At 38.2% G+C, this 26,466-nt stretch overlaps 1 protein-coding gene across 1 annotated transcript; it reads right to left on the reverse strand.

Annotated features, from left to right (window-relative positions):
- Nucleotides 1-18,632: 18,632 nt before the first annotated feature.
- LOC149832985 (uncharacterized) lies at nucleotides 18,633-22,287 on the reverse strand. Its single transcript, XM_090013350.1, has 4 exons — nucleotides 21,776-22,287; nucleotides 20,863-21,154; nucleotides 19,198-19,806; nucleotides 18,633-18,995 (listed from the first exon to the last, which is right to left on the reverse strand). The coding sequence occupies exons 1-4, from the start codon at nucleotides 22,285-22,287 to the stop codon at nucleotides 18,864-18,866; spliced, it is 1,545 nt and encodes a 514-aa protein (XP_089869476.1). The 3' UTR covers nucleotides 18,633-18,863.
- Between the last annotated feature and the right edge of the window lie 4,179 nt (nucleotides 22,288-26,466).

Below are 26,466 nucleotides of genomic sequence, written 5' to 3' on the forward strand. Positions count from 1 at the left end.
AAGTATCAGGAAGCGTGTACCCCGTTAAAGGGGTATGTGTACCCTTTTAATGGGGTACTCGTACCACTTTAATGGGATACACGTACCCTGACCTTTGTTACTATTTTGCCCTTTTTTTAAAAAAGAAAGAGTTTTTTTATTAAGGGCAAAATGCGAATTTTAAAAAACTCGTGAAAACAAAACTTAAATGAGGCTTTGGGGTTTTTTTCACGTCTCTTCCGAGTCCCTCTTCCTCCCTCTCTTTCTCTCAGGATTTTGGCCACCGACCAGCGACCTTCAAAACTTTCATCGACCTTTTTCGACGTTCGATGACCTCCACCGACCGACGATGAGCATATTCAGGTACGCGTATCCATTTTCCCTCCATCTCTTCTCTCCATCTCGCCCATGAGATGCAGATTCACCATTCATGATTGTGCATCTGTGCATCTTCTCTCCCAGTCATGCTCAGATTTTTTCCCCCTCCACCCTTCTGCTTCTAGTGGAGCTCATTGTGAGCTTCTTCCTCTCCACCCCTCCCTCTGCAGCCCTGCTAGTGGAGCTCGCTGTGAGCTCCTTCCTCTCCACCCCTCCCCCTATAGCCCTGCTAGTGGAGCTCGTCATGAGCTCCTTCCTCTCCACCCCTCCCCCTGCAAGCCTGCTAGTGAAGCTTGTTCCCAGTGCGCTAATGGCCCCGTTGGCGTGTCAGCAGTAGTTGGTCAGGTGGGATTGAGCCCACCTGATTCAGGTGAGTCAGGCAGGCACATTTTTGGTGAGACAGAGTGAGTGTGAGGGAGGAGGCTCATGTAGACCATGGAAAGCAATTTTGATAAGTCGTCTCCTTTTTTCCTCTTTATTTTTGTATTGTTTGAGAGAGAAATAGTGAGACACAGTGTTCTTGTATTTGTTTTTTAACCTAATATGATCTTGGTTCACGGATAGCATTGATCTATGACTTTTTGGAATGATAACATATTCATGTAAATGGTCCTTTTCGAGCATGTGTTCTCATATACAATTTTTGAAATTTGAGAACATGTTATTTTTTTTTATTCTTTGTTGACTAGTATATGCATGTTATGAATGTATAAACATGTTATTTCTTATTCCTCTTTATTTGTCTTTCGTTTGTGTCTCTGGTTATGTAGATTGTACCACTTCATGAAGCAGTTTCAAAGCCTTAACAGGGCAATGAGTTTTTCATGTTTATTTTATTTTATTTTAAAATTCTGATAGTATAAATGTGATATGTATTCTTGATTTTATAGGGATCAGCTCTTGAAATGTTGAACTTTGAGACACGAGCAGGTTTTTAAAACTTTCAAAAAATTAATCGCCCAAAATCTTTATAAATTTTACAAAAATGTATTACCGAGCATGATTGAGCTTATCATTCCTTTCTTTTTTTCTTTCTTTTTTTAATTTTGTATGCTTTATCATAGTATATTATAGAATCATAGATCTTTCACCTCCTTAAATGATGTTTATTTTTTGTTTTAGTAATTGGTAAATTATGAGAGTAATGATTTGTGTTCTTCACTCTCCATCCTTTGCTATTAATAATTACTTTTTTAAAGTGTTCTAAAATGATTCTTATACTTTTATGATGCAGGTATATTTGCTTGTTTTTTGCTTCATTAATTACTATTACAAGCTATGATCACGATAATTATGATGATGATGATGATTCTTTGTACAATTTAGAGCATAAATCGTCTACTAGTGTTGGGAATGACAATGCAAGAAAGTGCAAAAGGTCTTCTGATTGTCCATATCAGTTTGAGGACAGAAACAAATATTGTTTTGATGAGGAAGATGAAGAAGAATATGACTTAGATGACTACTATTCTGAAGATGACCAAGATGAACCACCTAGCATGCATAAAACAACAGTGTTATGGCGCCATGTATTGAAACAAAAGAAGAGTGAGCAAAGAAAGCAAGGTGGAACCCAGGTTTTCATGTGCAGGCATTGCAAAAATATTTATCATGAGTCATATACTCAAGTTTTTGCACATCTCATGGGATCTCCAAAGGGACAAAGTGTTGGGATTGCCTTTTGTCCTATAGTTGCAAAAAATGCAGAATTGGTAAGAAAAATTAAGAGGCAAGTTCGATGAGTGGAGGTTTCATCAAGTACATTTGAGTTGAGGAGATCAAGAATTGATAAACCGAAAATGCTTATTAGTATGACTACATCATCTAGTGGAAGCCAAAAAACACTTGATATTCGTGATACCTTTAAAAAGGTAGAAAAAGATGATGTAGATTACAAAATTATCAGATTTTTGTATGCAAATGATATACCTTTCAATATGCTTTGATCACCATATTGGGAAGAGATGATATCTGTAGTTAGTAAAGTGTCTGGATATAAACCCCCATCATATGAAAAAACGCGAACAACGTTGCTTGACAGTGAAAAAGAGTGTGTTTACAGGAAGTTAAATGAATTTTGAGAAAAGTTTGAAGAGTTTGGAGTTTCCATTGTCTCAGACGGTTGGACAAATATCAAGAACAAACACTTGATAAATATACTTGCATCAAACTGTTTTGGCTCAATGTTCTTATATACAAGCGGTTTTTCTAATGTTAGCTGCAAACATTGTTGAATTTTTTAAGACGAGAATTAAACTTGTGGAGCCTTCTAATGTAGTGCAAGTGATTACAGACAATGCGGCAAATTGCAAGTTAGCAAGTGAAGAATTAAAACAAACGTATAAGTATATTTTTTGGTCACCTTGTGTTGTGCGCACACTTAATTTGATCTTTAAGAATTTGGCACATGAGTTTCATTGGTTGGGAGAAACATATTTGCAGAGTAAAGAAATTGTGAAGTATATCACAAATCATTCAAAAGCACTAGCAATCTTTAGAAGCAATGAAAAATTAAAGCTAATAAAGATTACAAAAACAAGGTTTGATTCACATTATACTACTTTAAAGTGCTTGCTTGATGTGAGGGAGAGCTTGAGGCTCACAGTAATTTCAGATAGATGAAGCGAATGGAAGCAATCATGCATGGATGAAACTATGAAAAAAAGGGTTGTTACAACAGAAACAACTGTTCTTGATGAAGAATATTGGGATTTTGTATGTTTAGCATTATTTATTACAAAACCCATATATATAATGATTAAATTTTGTGATCAGGAAGGCCCTATAATTGGTGAAGTGTATGAAGGCATGGACAATGTGTTGGGAGAAATCAAAGACAATCTAAAAGAACAACCAGATTTGTATGAAAAGATTCATAAGATTGTCTCAAATAGATGGGATAGAATGAATGTGTCTCTCCATAGTCTAGCCCACATGCTTACTCCAAAATATTACGACTCAGAGTATCTCAAGATCCCAGCAGCAGGAAGGGTCAAACGAGTTTCTCCTGGTAAAAATTTTATTGTATCTGTTTAATAAAGTTTAAACTTTAAAGTTTAATTATTTAATTATTTTATTATTTTATTTGCATTTTCTTGTTATAGTTATTAAACTTTTTTTTTGCAGAAAAGGATAATAATATTTTAGACAGTGCAATGCTCGCGCTTGAAGTCATATCTGATGGAAATGAAGAGCTATCTACACTTTATAGGTCACAACTTCTGGCTTTTGCATCAAGAAGTGGAAGATTTAGCCAAAATGTAGCAATAATAGATGCATTGAATCCTACAATATCGGTGCTTAATTGGTGGCATTTTTATGGTGGTGATACACCTGAGTTGAGAGCATTAGCCAATAAGGTTTTATCTCAACCTATTAGCACATCTTCTGCAGAAAGAGTGTGGAGCACCTATACTTATATTCACAATGTTAAAAGAAATAGGCTCAATGAAGATCGTGATGATAACTTTGTATATATTCATTCCAATCTTCGATTGATTGACAGGTATAATTAAACTGTGTTGTACTTTGTTTTGGTATTTTTTTTTCTCTTTTTCTATCATTGATTGTTTAATAGCATTCATATTTTATATTCTTGTTATAAAAAGGTGCAACGATCACTATAAAAAAGGACCTAATAAAAAATGGGATATTAATCCAGAACTTTCTATTATAGAAAAAAATACGTTGAGATTAGAGGACATGCGCTGGAGAGATTTGGATGATAGTACACAACAATCATGCACTACCTCCAAATTTAAACCCAAAGATGCACAACCAAGAGCTACATTACCTCCAATAATCATACGTACAAATGAAGTTAAAGAGAATACAAATCAATCCAACAGAGCTAGTAGAACTGCAGATATACAAGAACGATCATCAGTTCCTCAAGGCCGGATTGATCATTTCTTTAGCAGAAGACCTAGGTAAGGTACATTGATCTTGTATTTTTTATTTTTACTTTTTTTTATATATGTATTTTTTATATTTTAAATTAAGGTTTTGAATATTTTCATTTTTTAACATATTCATTATAGAAAATGAAAAAAGGAGCAGAAGACATGGTCATGGAGGACAAGAAGCATGTGATGATGCAGAAAGTTTTCAATCTATTGCTCACTTGAAGGGGAAGAGAAAGATGATAGATTAATGAAATCTTGAATTCTTAATTATTCTTTTGATGATGTAGTTGGAGTAGTCTAACTTAAAAACTTTTATGTTATTTTTTTGTCATAGTCTTGTAATATTTTATTTGTTTGATATGTACTTTATTTTGAACCTTGCATGATGAAGTGAAGTAGTGGATTATGTTAATTTTAAGTTTATAGTTTAGAACTTTATAGCTTATAATTTACAGTTTAGAACTTTAGAACTTTAGAACTTTATAGCTTAAAAAATTAACCATATCTCTATGTAATCTTTGAGTTTATTGATTTCTCATTTTCTATGTTGTAGAGATTACAAGATTTACAACAATCACAACATCAAATAACAAGTCATTTGATTATTTCGTTAAAAAATGTACGCTTTTTAATCAAATTTATTTATTTTGTTAATGCATTATTTAGTGCTTGCATGCATTTGTTAAATGTTGGCAACAAGAATGTGAATTATGGTCTTCTCTTGATGTATTATTTTTTAAATGCTTGACAGTTGCAATATGATGCATTTGTTAGATAATTGCAACTTATATTTTTTATTATCTTAGATACATGTTTTATTTTGTCAATAATGACATAAATCTTATTTTTTGATTAAATAAAAATATATAATTACATTTTCACTTCTCTTTCGATTCTTATTCGCTTCCCACTCGAATCTTATGTCGCTTCCTTTTTCGCTTCTTAGGTCGCTTCCGAGATGCTTCCTGGTTCACTCCTAAGTTGTTCTGCGCTTTTCGCTTCCTAAAATTTTAGAAGTGCCTCGCTTCCCGCTTTCGTTTCCCATATCGCTTCCCGCTCTCGCTTCCTCAATTGACAACTTTGGTTAAAATCAAAACCCATGCGGGGATGGAGGCAGAGATAGACTTACGCTTTCCCCCGCCCCGCCTCAATCCCTGCCTTGCTTTGCTTCGCTCTGTCCCCAATCCTTCATTAGGAATGATAATGGACCAAAGGAGAATGGGGCCCCGCCCTGCCTCACCTCGTTTGGACCGAGGATGGAGGACATAAAATGGGGATGGAGGTTAAATTCAAAACTCATGCAGGGATGAAGGGCAGGATTTTGAGACGGAGCAGGGGTGGAGACCTTGTCCTTTGCCTCAGTCAACTACCATCCCTATCTTCAACCCAAAGGTTTTTTTCTCAAAAAGAAATTGGATGACAAGAAACCCTCGCTGAAGCGAGGAAAACCAATGCCCAACAACTACCTTTTCTTGCATGACCCACCTCTTAAAGCTATGGACACACCCATGTGCTAGCAGAGTTTGATCAGGTGTCTTCATCTCAACACCTTCACAACTAGGGGTGGCAATCGGGTCGGGTTGGCGGGTCAGCATACCTCAACCCGAACCCGACACATTTAATAAACGGGTCGGCTGTGGCAAACACGAACCCGACCCGTTTATTAAACGGGTAACCCGACACGACCCGCCAACCCATTTAATAAATGGGTTGGGTTGGGTAAACGGGTTGGCGGGTCGGTCTGGTAAACGGGTTGACCCACCCGCCTAACCCGTTTATTAAACGGATCAGCCGGATTGGCGGGTTGGCATACCCCTAACACGAACCTGACCCGTTTAATAAATGGGTTAGGTGGGTCGACCCGTTTATTAGACGAGTTAGTTTAAGCCAAACCCGAACCCGCCTAAGAGACGGGTTGGCGGGTCGTGTCAGGTTTTGCCACCCCTATTCACAACTACCCTGCTGGTCATGCAGGCCACCACATAATAATGGTGCATATATACACTATGTGAGACACGAGTACTTGACGCAGACTGGGCTCGAAAGTTCAAAAAAAGAATTGAAAAATAAGACGTAGATTTAAAAAAAAAAATTAATCAATAAAAAACTAATTTCGCCATACGTGTCCGTGGTCCGAAGGTAGCTTTTGCTAACTATGGTAGACCCACTATCATCTATCCTATCCAATTAGGCATTCTGATATGCTCAAAGGATGTGGCCCTCTTAGGAATTCATGGCTGATAGTGGCTTTCAAGATAAGATCAGAACTTTAGCTTTAAACAATCAAACATGTTTATTATTAGTTTACATGTATGTATATGTGATGGTGATGGGATCTTTTCTGGTATTGTAATGATCAGTATAAATACATTACATGAGCCAAACCTTTTTTATTCCTTATCAAAATGAACATGTGTGGTTAAAGCTGGCCTCAATTGAAACTCCTTGTAATAGAGGTAGGGTTCTTTGAACTATATAAATAAATGCTCACTTTAGAAAATAGCTCTCAATCAACAATAAGGGTACCCTAATATCAACTAATTAAGAGGCGGATCTTAATAGATCCTATTAGATTACTTCTAAACCTATAGTGGACACAAAAACTTGAACTCCATTGATTCTATTCAATTTTTTTATTGAATCTGACTGACTAGACTAACTGGAGTCAGATTCATGAGGTTGGATGTCAAACAGTATCCAAACAATTGACATCTTTATATGAAAAGTTGTCTTTACATGGGACAACTTTTACATAAATGGGACTCTTGCAAATTTCAAATGGTGTGTTGACCCTTCAACAAGGTGAAACCAATCATGATTTACTAAAATGGAGTGTGTGTGTGTGTGTAGGGAGTGTATATTTGCTACAATCAATGGTATTTGCAATCTAATTGGGATCTCACAATGCAAGTTGTTTTAACTCAAACCTGACAGATGTATTCAGCATAGTTGATTTAGTAGAATTGGATTCTTGGATCGTGTTTTTTGGATGAAAAAAAAATATGTTTTTCTGAGTCAAAAAATTTTGGTGTGTTTATTGCTACCGATTTTTGCATTGCAGGAAAAACCTGTACACATTTCAACAATCCAAAAGCATATTCTTACTAAATAAAACTTATAGATCACATCTATGAGGTTAGGATTACAAAAGGTAAAAATAGAAAAAAGGTTTTGCTTGGCCGAATTGTAGCAAACATTAAACCCTATATTAGTTTTAAAAATAAATTTTGTATTCAAAGTAGACGTTTATTTAATGCAGCAGTGGAGTGCTGACAATGGCAGCCTAGTTGGTTATTAATGTTATAGATTTTAAACGTCAAATGGTCAAAATTAAGGGGAAGCAATGACAGTGGTGTCATTAGATAGCTGAGCTAGAGAGCTGTAAAGGAGTGTCAGAGAAAGGGGAGCCTGAGAATGAGGTAATAAGTGCACTTTTGTGTGTTACAGAAAGTTAGGGATTTCCCATGCGTTTCTGCGGGCCCCACTGTGGCGACACAAACAGTGGAACGTCTTTTCTCTAGGAAAGAAGCCCTCACTTCAACATACAAGGACTTCCTTTCCGCTGAAAGGTTTCCCATTGGGGGCAGGTCCCACTTTGTTTCCGCCGCTAACCCTCATCCGTCCACGGCAGACAAACACCCCCTAATTAACTGCATGAGCAAATCTGATGGCATGATTATTGATCAGAAGGTGCTTTCCTTTCCTTGATACCTTCAAACAATAATTTTTTTCTTTTTTTTAGGTTAGGACTAGGAAAAAAACTCTACCTATGACACATTGGCGGGCATTCTGTCTATAAATGCTTTGAGATTTCTCCTGCTCACTTAGGGATGGCAGTGGACCGGGGGAAAGCGGGGCCCCGCCTCGCCTCACCCTGTTTGGACCGGGGATGAAGGGTATGAAACGGGGATGGAGGCGGGGACGAAGGTTAAAATCCATCCCCGTCCGGGGGTGGAGGCGTGGATGGACGTGCACTTTTCCCCGCCCCGCCACGATCCCCGCCTCATCCCCGCCCCGACCACTTTTCCCCGCAATATCCCCACCCCGCCTCATCCCCGTTTGAACCGAGGATGGAGGACATGAAACGGGGATGAAGGCGGGGATGGAGGATAAAATCCATTCCCCACCGGGGATGGAGGCGGGGGTGGAGGATAAAATCTTGAGGCGGGGCGGGGGTGGAGACCTTGTCCCTCGCCCCGCCCCACTGCCATCCCTATGCTCACTGCAAAGTATACCAGCTTCAACCTGTGGCAAGGGATGCCTTTCATGGGTTTCTAATTCACGACCTCTCTTGGATTTGGTGATGTTGACAGGTTGAGTGGAAAAGAAAAAAGTAGAAATAAAACTTAAATTTTTATTGATCCAACTTTGTAATAAGTTAGCCAGTGTTTCAGGAGAGTGGACCCCTCTTTCTCGCAAGATTGAGGTTGGGAACGTTAGCCTTTGAGGCAAAATTTTTTGAAAGATAGTTTTGTAAACTCCTTGCTCTACCTAACAATACTAATAGATTTCATATAAAATTTAACTCCTATATAAAGAGGCATTGTGTATCACAATCAATAAGAAGAAAGCTTAGATGTAAACAATTTTTGCCTAGTCACATAAAATCTTTTTTTTTGTGTAGTTGTTTTCTCATTTTTGCTTTTTCTATGCTTGTTTCTTCAATCCATTTGTTGGTGGAAGGGTCGTTCCCTAACACTAGGGCCAGTTCAAATCTCAATGGTACGATGTATAACTAGTGGAGGTCTGCCTAACTCCAGCTTGACTATTAAAAAGAAAGTCAAAGGGACACAACACTCACATATGTGAACAATTTAGGGCTTCAGATGGATCAGACATAGCAGGATCATGCTTAATTCAAATCTGGATCTAGATTAGAACCAATAAGGTAGGGTTGAATCTGGATCCAAAATATGCATGTGCTAATGCTGGATCTGGTAAAAGAAACTCTTTTGCATGTAAAAGAAACATAATCAGACCAGATTTTGATCTGGATCCAAGTTAGGTCTGGATTTGACTTTTCAAATCCAGGTCCTTTCTGAATTCACATTCAATTCTTACTTGAACGATCCAAGTCCAAAAACAATGTGTCGAATTCAGATCAGCTATCTGACTTTATTATATTCATTTGCAGGTCCGACATTTTCATGCCAACGTGACAGGCTACGGCATATTGTGCATTATTATTACTATTTTTAATAGTTCTCAATGATAATTTCCAATCATTGTTGTACATTTACATATTAATTTTACAAATTAAATACTAAAAAATCTTTGTCTTTGCATCCTACTTTTCAAGATTGTTGCATATTAGTGTCAAGTCAGTGTCAAATCCCAGTAGGGTGCTAAGATGAAGACCCTGGATCAAACCCCGCTGGCGCACGAAGTTTTCAGATGTAGGTCACATAACATAAGGTGGTCGTAGGGCCCCACCCAGGGGTTTACTCACTTTTCCGATGGGTTTTTCATCATAAAAAAAAAATATCAAATCTCTGTCTAAGTCTATATCAATGTGGCACATACACATGCATGTGCACACACACATGCTCAAAATGAGTCTACAAAGATTTCTATGATAACGCTTCATAGCTTCTCTTGCATGGTAATTTCATTTTTCCCATAACGTATCCTAGCTTTTGGCCTAATGCTTCTTATGATTTTCAACCCATGATAAAAAAAACAATGTGGGCTCTAGCCCAATTGAACCAGGCCCTGCCTTTATGGGTCCAAGTCAAACCTAGCCGAGCTCGATCCAGTATTCTCTACCAGCAATCTAAACAGAGTACTCCCGATGAAAGATGGACCAATTTTATTTCTTTTCTAATGCAAGATAAAACTCACACAACAAAAGTTGTATGCCAATGAAAAGAAGTGAAGAATATCACCAAATTTGAGCCATGACACAATAAAGCCCACCAGGCCACTGCAACATGCATTATACAAATTGAAAGACCAAATTTTTTTCTTTTCTTTTCTTTTCTTTTTCTTTTTTTGGTCAAGGAAAAATTCTCCGTCGACTTGCGGGTTTCAAACTTGTGACATCCCATCAACTTGATGAGGTTTACTAGTCGCCCTAATCACGACATGATCAGAGTTCTTGCAGACATCACAGGAGTTCTATAAAGGTTTTATCCTTTTTTTGTTTTGAAAGACAATCTTGGCTTAGGCAGACCCCCACCAGTTATTATTCAATGTACCACTGGGTTTTGAACCTGCAACTTCCCACCGGTTGGTAAAGGCTTTGTCTTTTAGACTGAAAAAACTGGTGAACATAACTTTATAAGAAAATTGTTTGATCCACATAGGGGCTTCATGTGGCTGTCAGTGAGAAGTAGGTCATCCTTAGGGTGTAGGCAATGCAGATGAATGAATGAGCTGCTGCATTATTGACTCCAGTTATTTGCTTGGTTTGTCAAAATAGAAATCAGGCTAAAAACGGATCGGATATGGGTCAGATCCTACTTAATCTGAACCTGCATCCGAATTTTTTTAGTTGACTAGAACCTGAATGAGATTCAATGATGCAAAGATTGAATCAGGATCCATAATGTACATGGTGATACTGGATATGGTAAACAGAACTAAATCGGTAAAGTAGCCAATGGATCGGATTAAATATGAAGCTGAACATATATCCGGTTTGATTTGCTTTCCCAGATGATCTGGATTTGTAATTCCCAATGCAATCTGAATAACCTTTCAGATCTAAAATGGTGGATTTTGATTGGAGGTCTGACCAAACCCAATCCAATTGCACCCCTAAAACATATCAAAAGTGCGGATCCACCATCTTGGTACGGCTGTAGGGCCTGATCTCGTTCTGTAAACCAGATCTGATAGTCAGTTTCCAACCTGCATCAGAATGAGTTGGATACCGTTGGATCCACACATGGACATTCAATCCAGATTGAGCCAGATCTGGATAACCAAACTTCTACATGAAAATTTTAATTTTTTTTTAATATTTACACGAAGAAACCATCCCCAGGATCAAAGACCGCGCCCTGGCTCTGCCTGCTGTACTTATGATCATTGTCCTGGCAGTGTAAAACTCTACTTGCCCTCAGGGAGTTGACATGATTCGGCTTGCGCAAGGCGTGATGCCCATGGGATTTGAACCTAGACTGTGCCCCCATCCCACTATACGAAATCCCTTTGGGGCTTACATGCAAATTTTGTTTGAAAAAGAAAAACAAAGGCCTTCTTTGGGCATGTAGGCATGTGTGAGCATGTGTGTGTTGGTTTGTAATTGGACTTATAATGTTAGAAACAGATCAATACCCAGTGAAGGGAAACACAAGAAAAAATCCCTACTATTTATGTACAAGTAAGCAAGGTGGCTGTGTTTATACTCATTCACATCTAGGGGACGTTCGGTTGGATCATTCAGAATCGCTTTCTCAGGGGAACCTGAGAAAGCGATTCTAATAGCCTGAAATCTCATGTTCAACCAAACATGAGATTTCAGGCAACCCGTGATTTTGAATCATTCTGATTCGAAATCATGGCAACCCGTGAGATCCCTGGGATTTAGAATCAGAATGATCGATTCTAAATCCCGTCGAGTTGAGGCACCCTAACTTACTCCTACTCTCTCCAAAAATGCTACAAGCAAGTTGGCCAGTTGAGCGAGTCTCTATCAATGCTGAATCAAGCTCTGTTATCAGTTATTCTTTGGGTTGGACCCAAACCAAGGTCACATCTGTGTCAATGTCACATAACACACGTAGGGCTGGGAAGTGCGACCCATGGCTTGGCTCGGTTCAGCTCGTAAAAGAATTCATTTGAACTCATGAAATAGGCTTGGCAAGCCCAACACAATGAGTGCTCGACTTAGTTTGCCATATAAACAAGCCAAGTCGGTTATCCTCTGTTAAGTTCGTTTCGTTTGGCTCGTTTACCAGCCCTAATTGTGCACAGTGACAGATCCTCTGTATTCTGAAATTATCATGATTTTATGCAGTATAATGTGACATTTCCAAAATATCAGGATCTTATCATGATATGAACATTTTTATGTTTTAGTACAGCAGAGTTCAATTATGTACATCTTTCAATTTTACATATGCTATCTTTTTGTGATCTTACTTGAAAGCTAAAATTTTCCAAGTTACCTCTAGTTTTTTCCTTGCCAAAAAAATTCCGATATCTAGATTTGTAATATTGGTAGTCACATGAGGTGCGTGTCCGAGTTCAGATCCAAGAGTGGCTAGGGACATGCAACCAATAGTCACAAAATATTGTCCTCAGGATTTTCTTGGCAAAGGAAAATCTTGTGAAAAATAAAAAAAAAATTGAGAACCATCAGTAAACAAAAAAAAAATACAAAAATATAAACAGATGAAAGACAAAAAATACATCAAATCATGATAAAACTAATGGAAGCAGGAGATATTAAATATTTATTGCAATTCAACAAGGAATTTCACACAATCTGTCACATTAAAATCCTGATAAATTCAATTTCTCACCAATACTTCGTAACTATGCTAACTCAGGTCTCAGTATTGGTTTGCGGTTAAGGCACGCCCCTGTGGGTTTCGGTCCGTTACAAGTCAAACCATGCAAAAGTCATGAGAAGCCGTCTGCAATGCGTATACTAATTTCGTACCTTAAGGCATAAACTAGACTGTGTGTATACCAAAACTTAGATTTTATGAAACTAATTCAAAACTAAGACGAATCTATAACAGTTACAGACCCTAATTAGTATGATCATTCGTGAACATCTCATGACCAATGGTAGATCAAAAGCCGTACCTATAGAGGGGATGTGATTGATTTTTCATCAAATAGTTCAACCAAAAAAAATCAGCAAAAAAATCAAATATGAATATGTCAACCAAGTCTCTCGAGATTGCCTCGCTTGTTCTGCTCATGACCATGTTATCCCCTCAGTCATCATCTGCTGCATCCCCCTTCAGGTGCTCCCTCAGTGAATATAAGCTTCATGGAGATGAACACAGCAAAGAATATTGGGATGCCATAGTGACAGAAGAAGACTATGGCTAAGTAGATCCAGCACCCCTACCAGATCCTGGAAGTCAGCCTGGACCAATACCCCACCAAGATCCACTATTTTCATCTTACATTGGTCAGTCTATTTCAACTCCAAATGAGTTTGGTAACTGATACATTTACAGCAGCAGCATCAAAATTTTATGTTGCAATTTTGTTTTCCACCACAGAAGCTGTCACTGTCTCAGTAATGTGTTTATTCTACTTCTATTGCTTGGTACATCTATCAACATCAGCCCGGGCGACAAAAGTTTATAGTTGAATAAACAAGACCTAATTTAGGCATGTCTCTGATCCGTGTAGAACAGCAGATTGACCATGGTTCTGCAGTATCTTGTGCACCATATTGTGATTACAGAAGTAATTAAAATAAAAGCAAGACACTGATTTGAGGTGTGCTTGTTTTACCTCTTGATGATTCTGATCTCTTGGTCACCATCCATTTGGCCATCAATTTCAACGGCGATTCTGTGCTACCCTTTTTCTTTTCACCCCGCAAATCGAGGTTACTTAAAGGGTGTAAAAAGTGGCAGAACCAATTATGATACCAAAATTTCACAAGTTACCAAGAAACACCAAGATATTATGAACATTGAGATGCCAAACACAAACCATTTGGAGAAGTAACATTTAACTTTTATACTTGAAGAGGAAAAGTATAGCAGGCAATTTATAAAGGAAATGTATGCCTTCTTATGCTTCCTTTCTCCACGATTCTTCTGCCAGGCTAGATGGCTTCTCGAAGGTCCCTGATACTTGCAGTCTTACTCTGTGGATGTGTGTGCGTGTTTGTGCATGTATGTATGCATGCATTTTCTTTTATGTGGGGATTAAAAAATATTTGCATAGTTTTAATCTGATATAGCAACCACCAGTAATGCAGAATTGAGCATCAAAGCATCTCTAGTTACAGGTGAACTGAACCATAAAGATACAGGCATCAACCAACAGGGGCTCTGCTTGTCTGGTAGGAGCAGCTAGTGCATGTCACCTTGTGTTGGGACGTTGCAGGTTCAAAACCCAATGGTATAGTTGTATAACTGGTAGGGGTCTGCCAAACCCCAGCTTGCCTTTCAAAAAAAATAAATAAAGATACAGGCATTGGCTTAGTTGAATTTTTCTCATGAATCCTTTACCAACAAATGGCTGCAATCTTGAGATCCAGCTAACGCTCATAATCAATCAGCTCATGCTACAAAGTTATAGAATGGCAATACAATGCAGGGCATAACCATTCAAATGTTGGGCATGCTGAAGCCCCCACAAATGAGATTTTCTTTTGAATGGTCTGAACGGCAAAATGACCACTCACACCATGCCTTGTTTTCTTCCGAAGCAAAAATTCACCACCATGAATTACTGGACATAACATACAATAGGCAATTCCACAGTTGTGGTTGGAATTTTATCACATCTGCACATCAACAAAGCTGCAGACTATTCTTCACATCTAGGAAACAGTAGAATCACGTGCGAACCCTAGAACCCCTCTTTGCAAAGAAGAATGACAGAGCCACTAAATTTTTACTCAAGGCATGGATTATTAGCTGGTGAGCAGATTATGTCAAGAACTTTTAGGTGTCAAGGCAGCTGATACATTTCCTATTTAGATCTTCTATAAAAAATTAATAAATGATGTTCGTAGGAGGTCACCACTCTGGTTTGTCAGAAAATTGGAGAACAAAAACACCTCCTGGGTGATCAAGCAAGTTGGAACATTCTTTTTTTTTCCTGATGGTGCAACTTAGTGAGAAAAGCCTGCTGGATTGGCTTCTTCATGACAGATTCTTTATCCTACTTCATGGTTTCCTACCTCCTTTAGCCCCAAGTTTGAAGTTTCACGCAATGTGAGAAAACTCCACTGTCTTCACATCTTAATGGGAGAATTAACAGCATCAGTGAAAACACTTTTCATCCCATTATGGACAAAAATAAAGCCAGAATCTCCAAAACTGAGAGTTGATCACTTCAAAGTTTAACGAGGTATCGTCTGTGGCATGACCAGATGCTTGTTCCTCATGATATCCAGAAAGGGTCACTTAACCAACATACAAACAAACAAACAACAACTACGCCTTCATCCCAAAACAATTGGGGTCAGCGATATGAACCAAAAAAGAAATTCATTTTGGGTCTTCCACATGAATCCTTTTCCTCCAATCATTTCTATCCAATGCCATGTCCTCGGTGAGGTTCAAAGCATTCATATCCTTTCCTATCATCTCCATCCAAGTCTTCCTAGGCCTACCCCGACCTCTTTTAACTAATATATTTTCCCATTTCTCCAACCTTCTAACTGGAGCATCATTAGGCCTTCGCCGAATATATCCAAACCACCGTAAACGATTCTCTCGCATCTTATTTTCAATGGGTGCAACACCTACCTTCTTACGTATCTCCTCGTTCCGAATCTTATCTTTTATTGTATTTCCACACATCCATCTAAGCATCCGCATCTCAGCTACACTCATTTTTTGAATATGATGTCTCTTGGCAGCCCAACATTTCGTACCATATAGTAAAGCGGGTCTAATAGTCGTCCTATAAAACTTTCCCTTCAACCGCAATGGCATTCTACGATCGCACAGCACTCCAATTGCACTTTTCCATTTCATCCACCCAACCTTTATCCTATGATTTACATCTCCATCAATTTCTCCATACTTTTGAATGATGGATCCCAAATATTTGAAATAATCATTCACCGGTATTTCTTGCTCACCAAGCTTCACTACACTCCCATCACTACTTCGTTGCTTACTAAACCGACATTCCATATATTCAGTCTTACTCTTACTCAACTTAAAACCTCTAGCTTCCAATGTCTGTCTCCATAATTCTAACTTAGCATTAACCCCAGCTCTAGACTCATCAATCAAAACAATATCATCAGCAAACAACATACACCACGGTACATTTTCTTGAATTGATCTCGTAAGCTCATCCATCACTATCGCAAATAGGAAAGGGCTTAAAGCAGATCCTTGATGTAACCCAACCGTTATCGAAAAATTGGTTGTCACCCCTCCACAAGTGCAGACATTGGTTACTACTCCTTCATACATATCTTTAATTATACTAATGTACTTGAGAGAAACACCTTTCCTCATCATTTTCCACCAGAGAACGTCCCTAGGTACTCTATCGTATGCCTTCTCTAAATCAATAAAAACCATATGCAAATCTTTGTTCCTCTCTCTATATCTTTCAATAAGTTGTCTAAGAAGATGTATAGCTTCCATAGTTGATCTTCCAAGCATAAAACCAAATTGATTCTCTGATATCATGACAACCTTCCTCAACCTAGACTCAATCACCCTCTCCCAAAGTTTCATAGTATGACTCATGAGTTTTATACCACGATAGTTTGTGCAATCTTGTATATCACCCTTATTCTTATATAAAGGCACCAAAGTACTCTTCCTCCACTCATTAGGCATCTTATTTGTTCGCCAAATCAAGTTAAAAAGATTTGTCAACCATTCTAAACCTTTCTCTCCCAAGCATTTCCAAGCCTCGATAAGTATACCATCTGGGCCAACTGCCCTTCTTGATTTCATTTTCTTCAAAGCCTCTGTAATTTCTTTCTTTTGAATCTTGCGCATGAAGTCACGATTAATCTCGTGAAAAGGAATGGAGAAGTCTCCAAGATCTTGAGCATGACTATCATTAAATAGCTTATCATAATAATCTTTCCATCTCTCCTTAATCTCCGCATCTTTGACTAAAACCCTTTGCGTTTCATCTTTGATACATCTAACCATACCCAAATCCTTCGATTTCCTATCTCTCATCTTTGCAAGCCTATAAATATCCTTCTCGCCTTCTTTGGTATCCAACTTGTCATAAACCTCCTTATATACTTTAGCCCTCGCGTTTCGAACAACTTTTTTAGCTTCCTTCTTTGCTATCATATACTTCTCCAAATTCTCATTATCACGACTCTTACTTAGATTTCTATAACACTCTCTTTTAACCTTAATAGCTAATTTGACATCCTCGTTCCACCATGATGTATCCTTACCTAGTGGTGCACCGCCTTTAGACTCACCCAATACCTCCTTAGTCACTTCTCTCATGCCACCCGCTATCTTATTCCACATTGATTCTGAATCCTCCTCGAGACACCAATCAGCTTCCTTAACTACCTGCTCTACAAACATTCCTTGTTTAGCTCCCTTCAACGCCCACCACTTAATTCTAGGATCTATCCTATGTCTATCCCTTTTGCGGCATTGTCTAATTCTAAGATCTAAAATTAAGACTCTATGTTGTGTAGCTACACTTTCTCCCGGTATAACCTTACAATCGATGCAACAACCCCTATCTCTCTTTCTAAGTACGAAAAAATCTATCTGACTCGTATTAACCCCACTTTTAAATGTTACTAGGTGAGACTCCCTCTTCCTAAACCAAGTGTTTGCTAAGATCATATCATAAGACAAACAAAAATCTAAAATCCTTTCTCCACTATCATTTCTTTCTCCTATACCATAGCCTCCATGGATACTCTCAAATCCATCCCTACTAATGCCTACATGTCCATTAAGGTCACCGCCGATGAAAAACTTTTCTCCATAAGATATCCCTTGTACTACTCCATCTAAATCTTCCCAAAATTGCTGCTTAATGGAATCATCTAAACCTACTTGAGGTGCATAAACACTAATAATATTAATAATATCCGTACCTAATACTAATTTAATAAGTAAAATTCTATCACCCTTCCTACGGACCTCAACTACATTATCTATAAACTGACGACTCATAACAATCCCTACTCCATTCCTATTCATATTTATTCCTGTATACCAAATCTTATATCCCCAAGGTTCTACCACTTTAGCTTTCTCACCTACCCATTTGGTCTCTTGAAGACATAAAATATCAATCTTTCTCCTACACATAACATCTACTAACTCTACCAACTTACCAGTTAAAGACCCTATGTTTCAAGTGGCTAACCTAATTTTATGGTTTTGGACTAACTTCTTTACCCCCACCCGTCCAACAAAGTGAGGGAACCCTTGCCTATTTGACACCACACCCGGGCGCCGATGTGACGCGTCGCTTCTGGGCGACGACCTAGCAACCCTTGCCCATTTATCACTGCCTCCGGGCCTAGAGAGTACAGCGCGTCGCTCAGTAGGGAACGCCCCAACGAAATTCTCATATTGGTTCATTTTCATAGGATATGACAGTTTTTATGCTGGCTGTCACAGGCCTACCGCAACCCTCCTCCTTTATCCGGGCTTGGGACCGGCAGTGTATAACTAAACAGTTATACACAGGCGGAGTTACTTAACCAACATACCAATTGCTCAAAATTGAGAACTCACCATTTGGGTGAAAGATAGAGAGGCACAATCAAACCCAATTCTTTTATAGAAAAAATTTACTTTTTACTAAAAATATGAATCGTACCTCCACATTAATTAGGCCTTGGTCATAGCTCAAGAATGACTACATGAAACAGAAAAGATTACAGATGACAGCTCTTCCACGAGGAAAGACTAGTAATAAGCAAGAGGAGAAACAAACCAACCAAGTCTTCAGAATGTTACACAACTTCAAGAGATGAACTCACATGAGATGAATGGTACTAGGACCGGAAAAAGCAGCAACTTGCTGTGCTCTCATTGCCTCACCCATGTACATGCTCTTGCATTCCTTCTTTGCCCGCCGTGCTTCTCGTCTTTCTTCTTTTACAGCAGCCTACATTTGAATACAAATTTGTTAGACATGATTGACCACATTCTATTCTCTAAATGCCACCAGAATCATTTAGTTTCCACATATAAGGGAAAAGGTACAGCAACGTGAAAATATACATCCCTCTGGGCCTATGGTAGATCACTACATCTGCAAAATTTTACATAAGACCTGAAACAACAGCTTACTGATCATTCTGCATTACCTTTCTTTCTTTCTTTTCTTCTCTAGTCTCAAGCCTTCGAATTCTTCCCTTCTTTTCATTTGCTACCAAACCTGCTCCCATCTTTGTCTTGTCAGCAGCATTGTCTCCTCTCTTGGAAGGAAAAGATTCCACGGGGAGCATATTCTTCCCACGAAGAGAAATCATAGGCCTGCTTGAGTCCAAGTTTCTAGAAGCATGCTCTATGGTCTTCCCGGGAATGTCTGGGCCCCAAATTCTCCCAGGACGGTTGTCAAGGTTTGAGTATGTAGATAAGATGGTTTCACATTCCCACTTTTCAGATTCATCACTGCTGCTCTCTTCAAAAAACACTGACTCTGTATTCTCCAGGCTTTCATGAAAGTACACCTCAGCATATTCTGCACACTTCCTTTTCAAATCATCAGAAGGATCAAGATCTAATTCTTTACCAGGTGCTGGATCTTGATGCATAGAACCCCTAGGGACTTGATACTTATCCAAAATGTCCATGTCATCCATCACATGGTCTTTGAGGGCATCGTTGAGCTTAGATGCAAGTAAATCACCTTCTTCTGCAGCTTGTGAATCAATGGAATCCTCACTGTCACTGCCATATTCCCTAAGGGTCAGCTGTAATCAACATACGATAACAGCACAAGTGTGAGACTGAGAAGTGAGTTCTTAAGCTCCAAAGAACAAAAAAGAATCACTGTAGCATGGAGAAGGCCATAGAAAATACTAAGAAATCTCTTAATACCTTTAGCACACTTTAATGAACACAAGAAGATGATTCTACAATGTCTGTTGACAAGCAAACCAAAACTAGAAGTTGTGTTGATGAAATTTAGCCAAGACCACTCTATGCATCAGGGAAATATAAGATAAATTTAACAAAGGGATTTGATGTGCTAAGCCATGGAGCAAGTTTCTCAAGTCAAGATGCAGATGGCATCAACATGATAATCACCATTTTGAACACCAGTGGAGTTTTTATGGTTATTTACAATAGTAAGATTTCCCTTAATTCCATCTTTTTGAGGATAAAAAAGGAAAGTATTTTATATTAAAGAGGCAAGAGAAAGTACATAAGTACAAGCTTCTTATTTATTATTGAAAACAGGAAAGGATTAATTACAAATGAAAAAAAGATAATTATATAGATTGATCTAAAATAGAAAACACACACACACAAGGGGTTGGGACTAGAACTCCTGAAGGAAAGAGGATGCATAAACTATTCAACTTGAATCCTACAAAGAGGTGGGAGTGCATAAGCCTCAAGAATGTCAGCATATGCCTAGCCTAAAGGTTGTAGCACATTTGGGTGTTTTGACACAATAAGGCACGGACATCTATTCACATATACACATGCACAGCCATGGGTAAATTGGTTTTCCTAGCATTTCAAAATTGAACATTATTTCCTAAATATTCTATGAAAAAATATACAGAACATCCGGAATATTTATAGGCACACGTCCCTGTTGTGCTCTTGTGTAGTATACTCCAAACATTTCATTAATAGATTATCCCCCATGTGAGAAAAAACAAGTCACCGTTTGGGGATCTTCACAAGTATTAGGTTGTATCTCAGGCCTAATTGCCAAAACCTTTGTTTAAAAGAACCTCAGCAATAGCAAAGTTAAATGTTCCAAATTCTGAGAGAGACCAAGAGCAAAAGCTTACCAGATCAAACTGCTCGTCAATGAGCCTACGAACTCTGGGTTTTTCAATTCCTGAAGGACCAGTATTAGCTGAATTGCTCATCTGCTCCTGCCGAACAGAAGAATCATAATTGGATGGCACACTTATATCAACCTTCTTATCTTCAATTACTTCCACCTCGCCTTCTTCGGGATGATTGGCCAGCAACACAAAGTCCTCCTCAGGTTCCTCTCCATCTGATTCAAAATGCGAAATGTCACTATCATCAAGCAGCGCAACTATGTCAGGATCGATAGCTTTCTGAACTTTCACACTAAATGTTTTTGAAGCCACTGTACACATTCACTCGGTATTTGTACTCCCTGAGTGAACTGGAAATTTTGATGCATCGTAGGCCTATCACGTGCGAAATTAACAAGAAACGCAAAGTAAAACAGTCAAAGGTCCGTTGAAAGCTGTAACTTTAAGAGACCAACTTCTCCGTTATGCATAGCAAGCAACATTTCAAATAAATTCTGAGTCAAATTTGGTTCTCAGCTTAAACACCCAACACACCTCCTTCCCTATCCTACCAGAGAAAGGGAAAATTCCAGGAGAATTAAATATCAGTAGTTTGTGCTGCTCCCGATAATACTGAAGATACTATTCGCCAATTTTAGCCGTTGAAATCGACAATCAAAGCCTTAATTGATATTTTCATGCATCACTTGTCCAGAAAAAAGTGGGATGAAATAAGAAATTACATTATGCATCACAAAGCCATCTTCCAATTCATCATGCTTATCTCTACAAATGAATACATTCGAACTCCACTTAAAATACTACGAGATGAGGAATAACCCCGAACCATTGACAAACCGAAACCATCGAAACTTCATCTTATGAGGGAAATCAAATAAATGAAAACTAATTCAGGAGATACCACTAGAAACACCCATAATTCGATGGATTCTTCCAACTAACCTTAACGTCGCTCGGCACCCGATCGAGCTTCGCCTTCCAGTTGTGGTAAAACGCCGATCCGCCCCCCGATTGCTTGATCTCCCTCAAGTGGGCGAGGTAATTGTACCCGTCGTCAGGAAATCCCAGCTCCAGGATCTCCCTCCTCACGTCCTCCGGCAAGGCCCCCGCCTTCGAGGGCAGCCGCGCGACGGCGCCGGATGGCCGGAATCCTTCGCAGGAATTCCCGATCTCTCCGTCGATATCGTCGTCGTCTTCCGAGTCCGCAAAGATCGAACCGTGATCGAGATCGGGATCGGGATCAGCGCCGGCGTCGTCATTGGCATCGAGGAAAGGGGCGTGGGAGGGGCCGGCGTTGCGGTCGACCCTGACGAAGACTCGATCTCCGTCTAGGGATTGGCGATTGGGGTCGGAGGAGGAGTCCCGAAAGAGGAGGCGGTACGTTGCAGAGCTCTTCTTGTGGACGAACTTCTTCTTCTTCCCCATTTCTCTGCGCTAAAACCCTACACCCAGAAACACTAGAGCGCAGCCGGTGGCGAAAAGTCCCCTTTTGAAGCCTTCGGATCCGGTTGAAAACGGATCGGATACGGTTTCGATCATACTTGAACCGAATACTAATCCTTCTGTGCCATCCTTATGATTCGTGGCGGAAACAATATGTCAACGGGTCGGATCTGGTTCGGACCCAGGCGGAACCAATCTTGGATCTGATTTAAGGTGCAGGTACCGGATCCGGTTTCGGCTCCAGTCGGACCCACCATAACAGAAACAATACCCGGGACTTATTAAGGATTACATCAACCAGACCCGAGCCATGATCTTTTTACACTGAAAATTTGTGGATCTTAATTGGAACTCGTGTCAAGCCCGGGTCTGGTATAAAATTTCACACACTATACCCAGAAAGAGGTTCAATTAGAATCCGAGTCGGACTCAAAGGGTCTGCTTTTTATCATAAAAAAAATGAACCCTTTGAGTCAGACCCGATTCTAATTGAACTTTCTTCTCTATCACCGAACCCTTTCCCTATAGGGTTTGGCACGGGTCGGGCCTGGGTCAAACTCAACCCGTTAACATGAATGTAGTACATGGTAATTATTTAATAAATAAAAAGTATTTTTGGCAGCAAATTTTTCCATGGTTAATCAGATATGGATAAATAGATCAGGGTAACCATAAGCCAAGATAAGGAACTGATTTATTCACAGCCTATACTTAAAGTTGAGGACTTTAAGATTGTCTTACATATTTTGTGAGATACAAATTTTAAAGGACTTAAATAGTTATACTTTTGGATTGGAATTCAGATCTGCATCATGGTTCTCTATTTGGATCCATATTAGATCCTTTTGTTAGATGACACACATTTGCTACTAAATTAAATCAAGCTTAGTCTTGTTTGAGTTTTACAAAACTGGTTTGGGATTTAAGTAACATTATTTGATAAATATAAATGAGATGCTTCTCTTTCTTTTCTTTTCTTTTCTTTTTTATAGTTAAAGATAAAATACCTTATCAACAACCCAACGTTAGCTGTCTATTTGTAAAACCCTTGAGGTCTCACTTGTCTACCGAAGAGTACACCCAGCTTCAATCTTGTGGCAAGGAATGCCACCCTCGAACTAGTGACGTCCTGTCGACTTGGTCATATTCACAAGTCACCCTTACCAGATGAGCAGAGCCTTTGTATGCAAGGGAGACGTCTTTATAGGTAGAAATAATGAGAGATTTTAGTAAATATATAAGGTAAATATAAAGTTTCAGCCTACAAGGGCTCGGGCTCCATTAGTAGGGGCCACTTGAGAATGTCACAAGTTCAAAATCCACAAGTGTCGCTTGCTAGAAGCTTGGTGTAATTTCCGGTGGTCACGGGAGGCCTCAAGGGTTTTACCAACAGGTGGCGATCCCATGATTTTTCTTAGACATCTCCAGGTTCTTGGATCCAATAAAACATAGCTTAGTAGAAAATGCCGCAAAAATGATTTATAGTTTTTTGCTCTAATAGCGAGTGGGAGCCTAATCACTTGTGAGAGAATGAGACAAAGAAAGAGAGGTTGAAATCGACCAATTTTTGGAATTTTTGGTCAAGTCATCAGAATGAACTCCAATCCAGACAACTCAATAGTTATTGATTCAGTTAAATCACACGCATACACTATGCACAGACACACACATATATGGGAAAAGTGGTAGTAGCTACCACCAGTCTGCTAAGAGCAAAAAAGCGTTTTCAGGTTGTTTTTCAAAAACCTGGACATGCAGATGTGTTGGGCATGGTTGATTAGCTAGAAAATGATAATTAAATAATGTTTTTTAATAAAAAAGACATGATTTTTAAGGCTTGAATATTTATTTAAATATTAAACCATTGATTTTTTAACCTTATAAAAACTTGAGTGTCAAAATCAAAGAATCTAAGAGTTGGTTCCTATAAAATCAAGCATGTAGAACACACCTGTACGCTTAAATTTAAGGAAAACATGAAAAAACCCTTAAAAAACCTGATAAGCTAGCACTAAACTAGAAAAGTGGTAAGCGGCTACCACCTACCCTCTCTCTCTCTCTTTATATATATATATATATATGCCTTCCTTAGGTCCCCTTTTTAGTTATTTCTTGTTAGGCTCTTTCAAAAATTGCAGTTTTAAGCTTTTTTTCTCACGTCTAACACCTATAGATGTAATCTATGGGTTTTATTTAGTGAGAATCTGCTTTTGAATTTCTAGAATCTGACCTGTATAGCGGTTTTTCCAGCAATCCAAAATCAATGGCTATGAATGTAGCAGATTTTTTTTGCTCATAAAAATATATTTTTTCATCAAAAAAACATAATCCAAGAATCAATTCTCACTAAATTGGGCATGCTAAACACATCTAACGGTTCAGATCTATCATAAAACTCTTAAAATCTATGGGGCAGAATGAGAAATAAGGTCTAATATGTTTAGTTCTAATATATATATATATATATATATATAGATATAGATAGATATAGATGTATATAGATAGATAGAGAGAGAGTTATTGAATGAGTTTTTTTGTTGTTTTTCACAAAACTCGCCCTATAGATTGATTTACATTGTTTGGTTGTTGGGAATTGCCTCTTGAATTACAACACATATGCACACTTTTAAGAGCTTTGAAGAACAAACATTGTACAATTTAAGATACTTTTTCAGCTCATAAAATTGTGTGTCTTTTTTGTCAAAAAACAAAATATAAGAGTCGGTTCCAAGCATTTAGACTATGCATGTTAAATCTATTTTTGAAGTTTGATTGTGTCAACACAACTCATGCCCATGATTTCTTGTTAGGATATTAAAATGCAATTTATTTTGACTCAATCTAACCTTGCGATTGTGTTTAGCATGACCAATTTGGTGGGAATCAACTTCCTAAAAAAATACATAATTTGCTAAAATTTGTTGAATGACAAAAAACACAAATAGCTAACTTTGTTAGGACCTTTTTATCCTTCACATGTGAGAATCTCACAAAGTTCGCATGATATATCGCTCTGCCCGTCAGGTATCGCAAACTCCCACTTAAAAAGAGGTTCGCATTTTTTTTTGCAAACCTCAAAAGCACACAAAAAATTATATTATTTATGTCGTCTTCTTTGTTAATCATAAAATCACAAATACCTTAGTAAAATCTTATATTTTATACCAAAGTCATGAGAAACTATGTGAACCTTTCTTTCTTTAAGCCTCACTTAAATGTATATTCACACATATTATTTTGTGGTCTTCACGAAACGCGCAAAAAACAAGTTTTGTGAACCTTCTTATGATGATAACTTCACAAATACCTTAGTAAAATCGCATATATCTAGTACCTATAGAATGTGATCTTCATGTTTGTGATTTTCTGTAGTATAAAAAGTGATTATCTGTAACCTAGGGTTATTTTTGCATTTTCTAAGGTTTCCAACTAGTTGGTGTTTTGCAAAAAAAAAAATTACAACTATTTTTAGCCACTCTTTTCGACGATTCCTTGGTTACACTTCATCGTTGCATTCTAACAAGGTTGTGGCCCCAGTTAGGTTGAAAGGTGACTTTTATATAAACTATATATATGCATATTGTTTTATTTTTTATTCAGAGCTATTTTTTTGTATAAATGAGTAACATCTAGGCCCATGCGTATTTGTGTGTGGTTATTTGATTATCCTATGTTTTATTCAATATTTTTTACATGGTTTACATTTAAGGTTTACTATATTTAAGGTTTTTAATATATATATATATATATATGTGTGTGTGTGTGTGTGTGTGTGTGTGTGTGTGTGTGTGTGTTATATTATTTGTGTGTGTTTGCTTGTCCTTTATTTAATTTTTAATGTTTTTTTTGTTGGTGTAATGAGGTTAGGGTTGACTGTGTTGGTGTAATGCAAATATTTTATGTATAAATAGTTGATGATGGTATTGGTATTTGTTACGCATATGAGATAAGAGGTAAAGTAAGATTAGGAGTTTAAAATTTTTATAAACTTCAAGAAGGGTGGGCGTCACCTAGGAAGTGAGATAGAAATAGAAATAGAAAACCTAACCTCCTCTATTTAATGGGTTGAGTCTCCTTCCTTTCTCAAATACCACATTAAGAGAGAGAGAGAGAGAGAGAGGAAGGGAGAAGAGAGAACTAGTCTTCCAGCCAACTCTTGTA

The sequence above is a fragment of the Nuphar pumila genome, chromosome 7 (genome assembly GCF_984573655.1).
Source record: "Nuphar pumila chromosome 7, dmNupPumi1.hap1.1, whole genome shotgun sequence".
NCBI lineage: Eukaryota > Viridiplantae > Streptophyta > Magnoliopsida > Nymphaeales > Nymphaeaceae > Nuphar > Nuphar pumila.

What these genes read in the sequence shown, in the direction of transcription:
- LOC149832985 (XM_090013350.1), bottom strand. Translation starts at nt 22,287, where the DNA reads ATGGGGAAGAAGAAGAAGTTCGTCCACAAGAAGAGCTCTGCAACGTAC. An exon ending in AAGAATCCATCGAATTATGG is followed by an intron (nt 21,155 to 21,775) that starts GTGTTTCTAGTG and finishes AAAAACATTTAG; the next exon opens with TGTGAAAGTTCAGAAAGCTA. An exon ending in AAGAAAAGAAAGAAAGAAAG is followed by an intron (nt 18,996 to 19,197) that starts GTAATGCAGAAT and finishes ATTCAAATGTAG; the next exon opens with GCTGCTGTAAAAGAAGAAAG.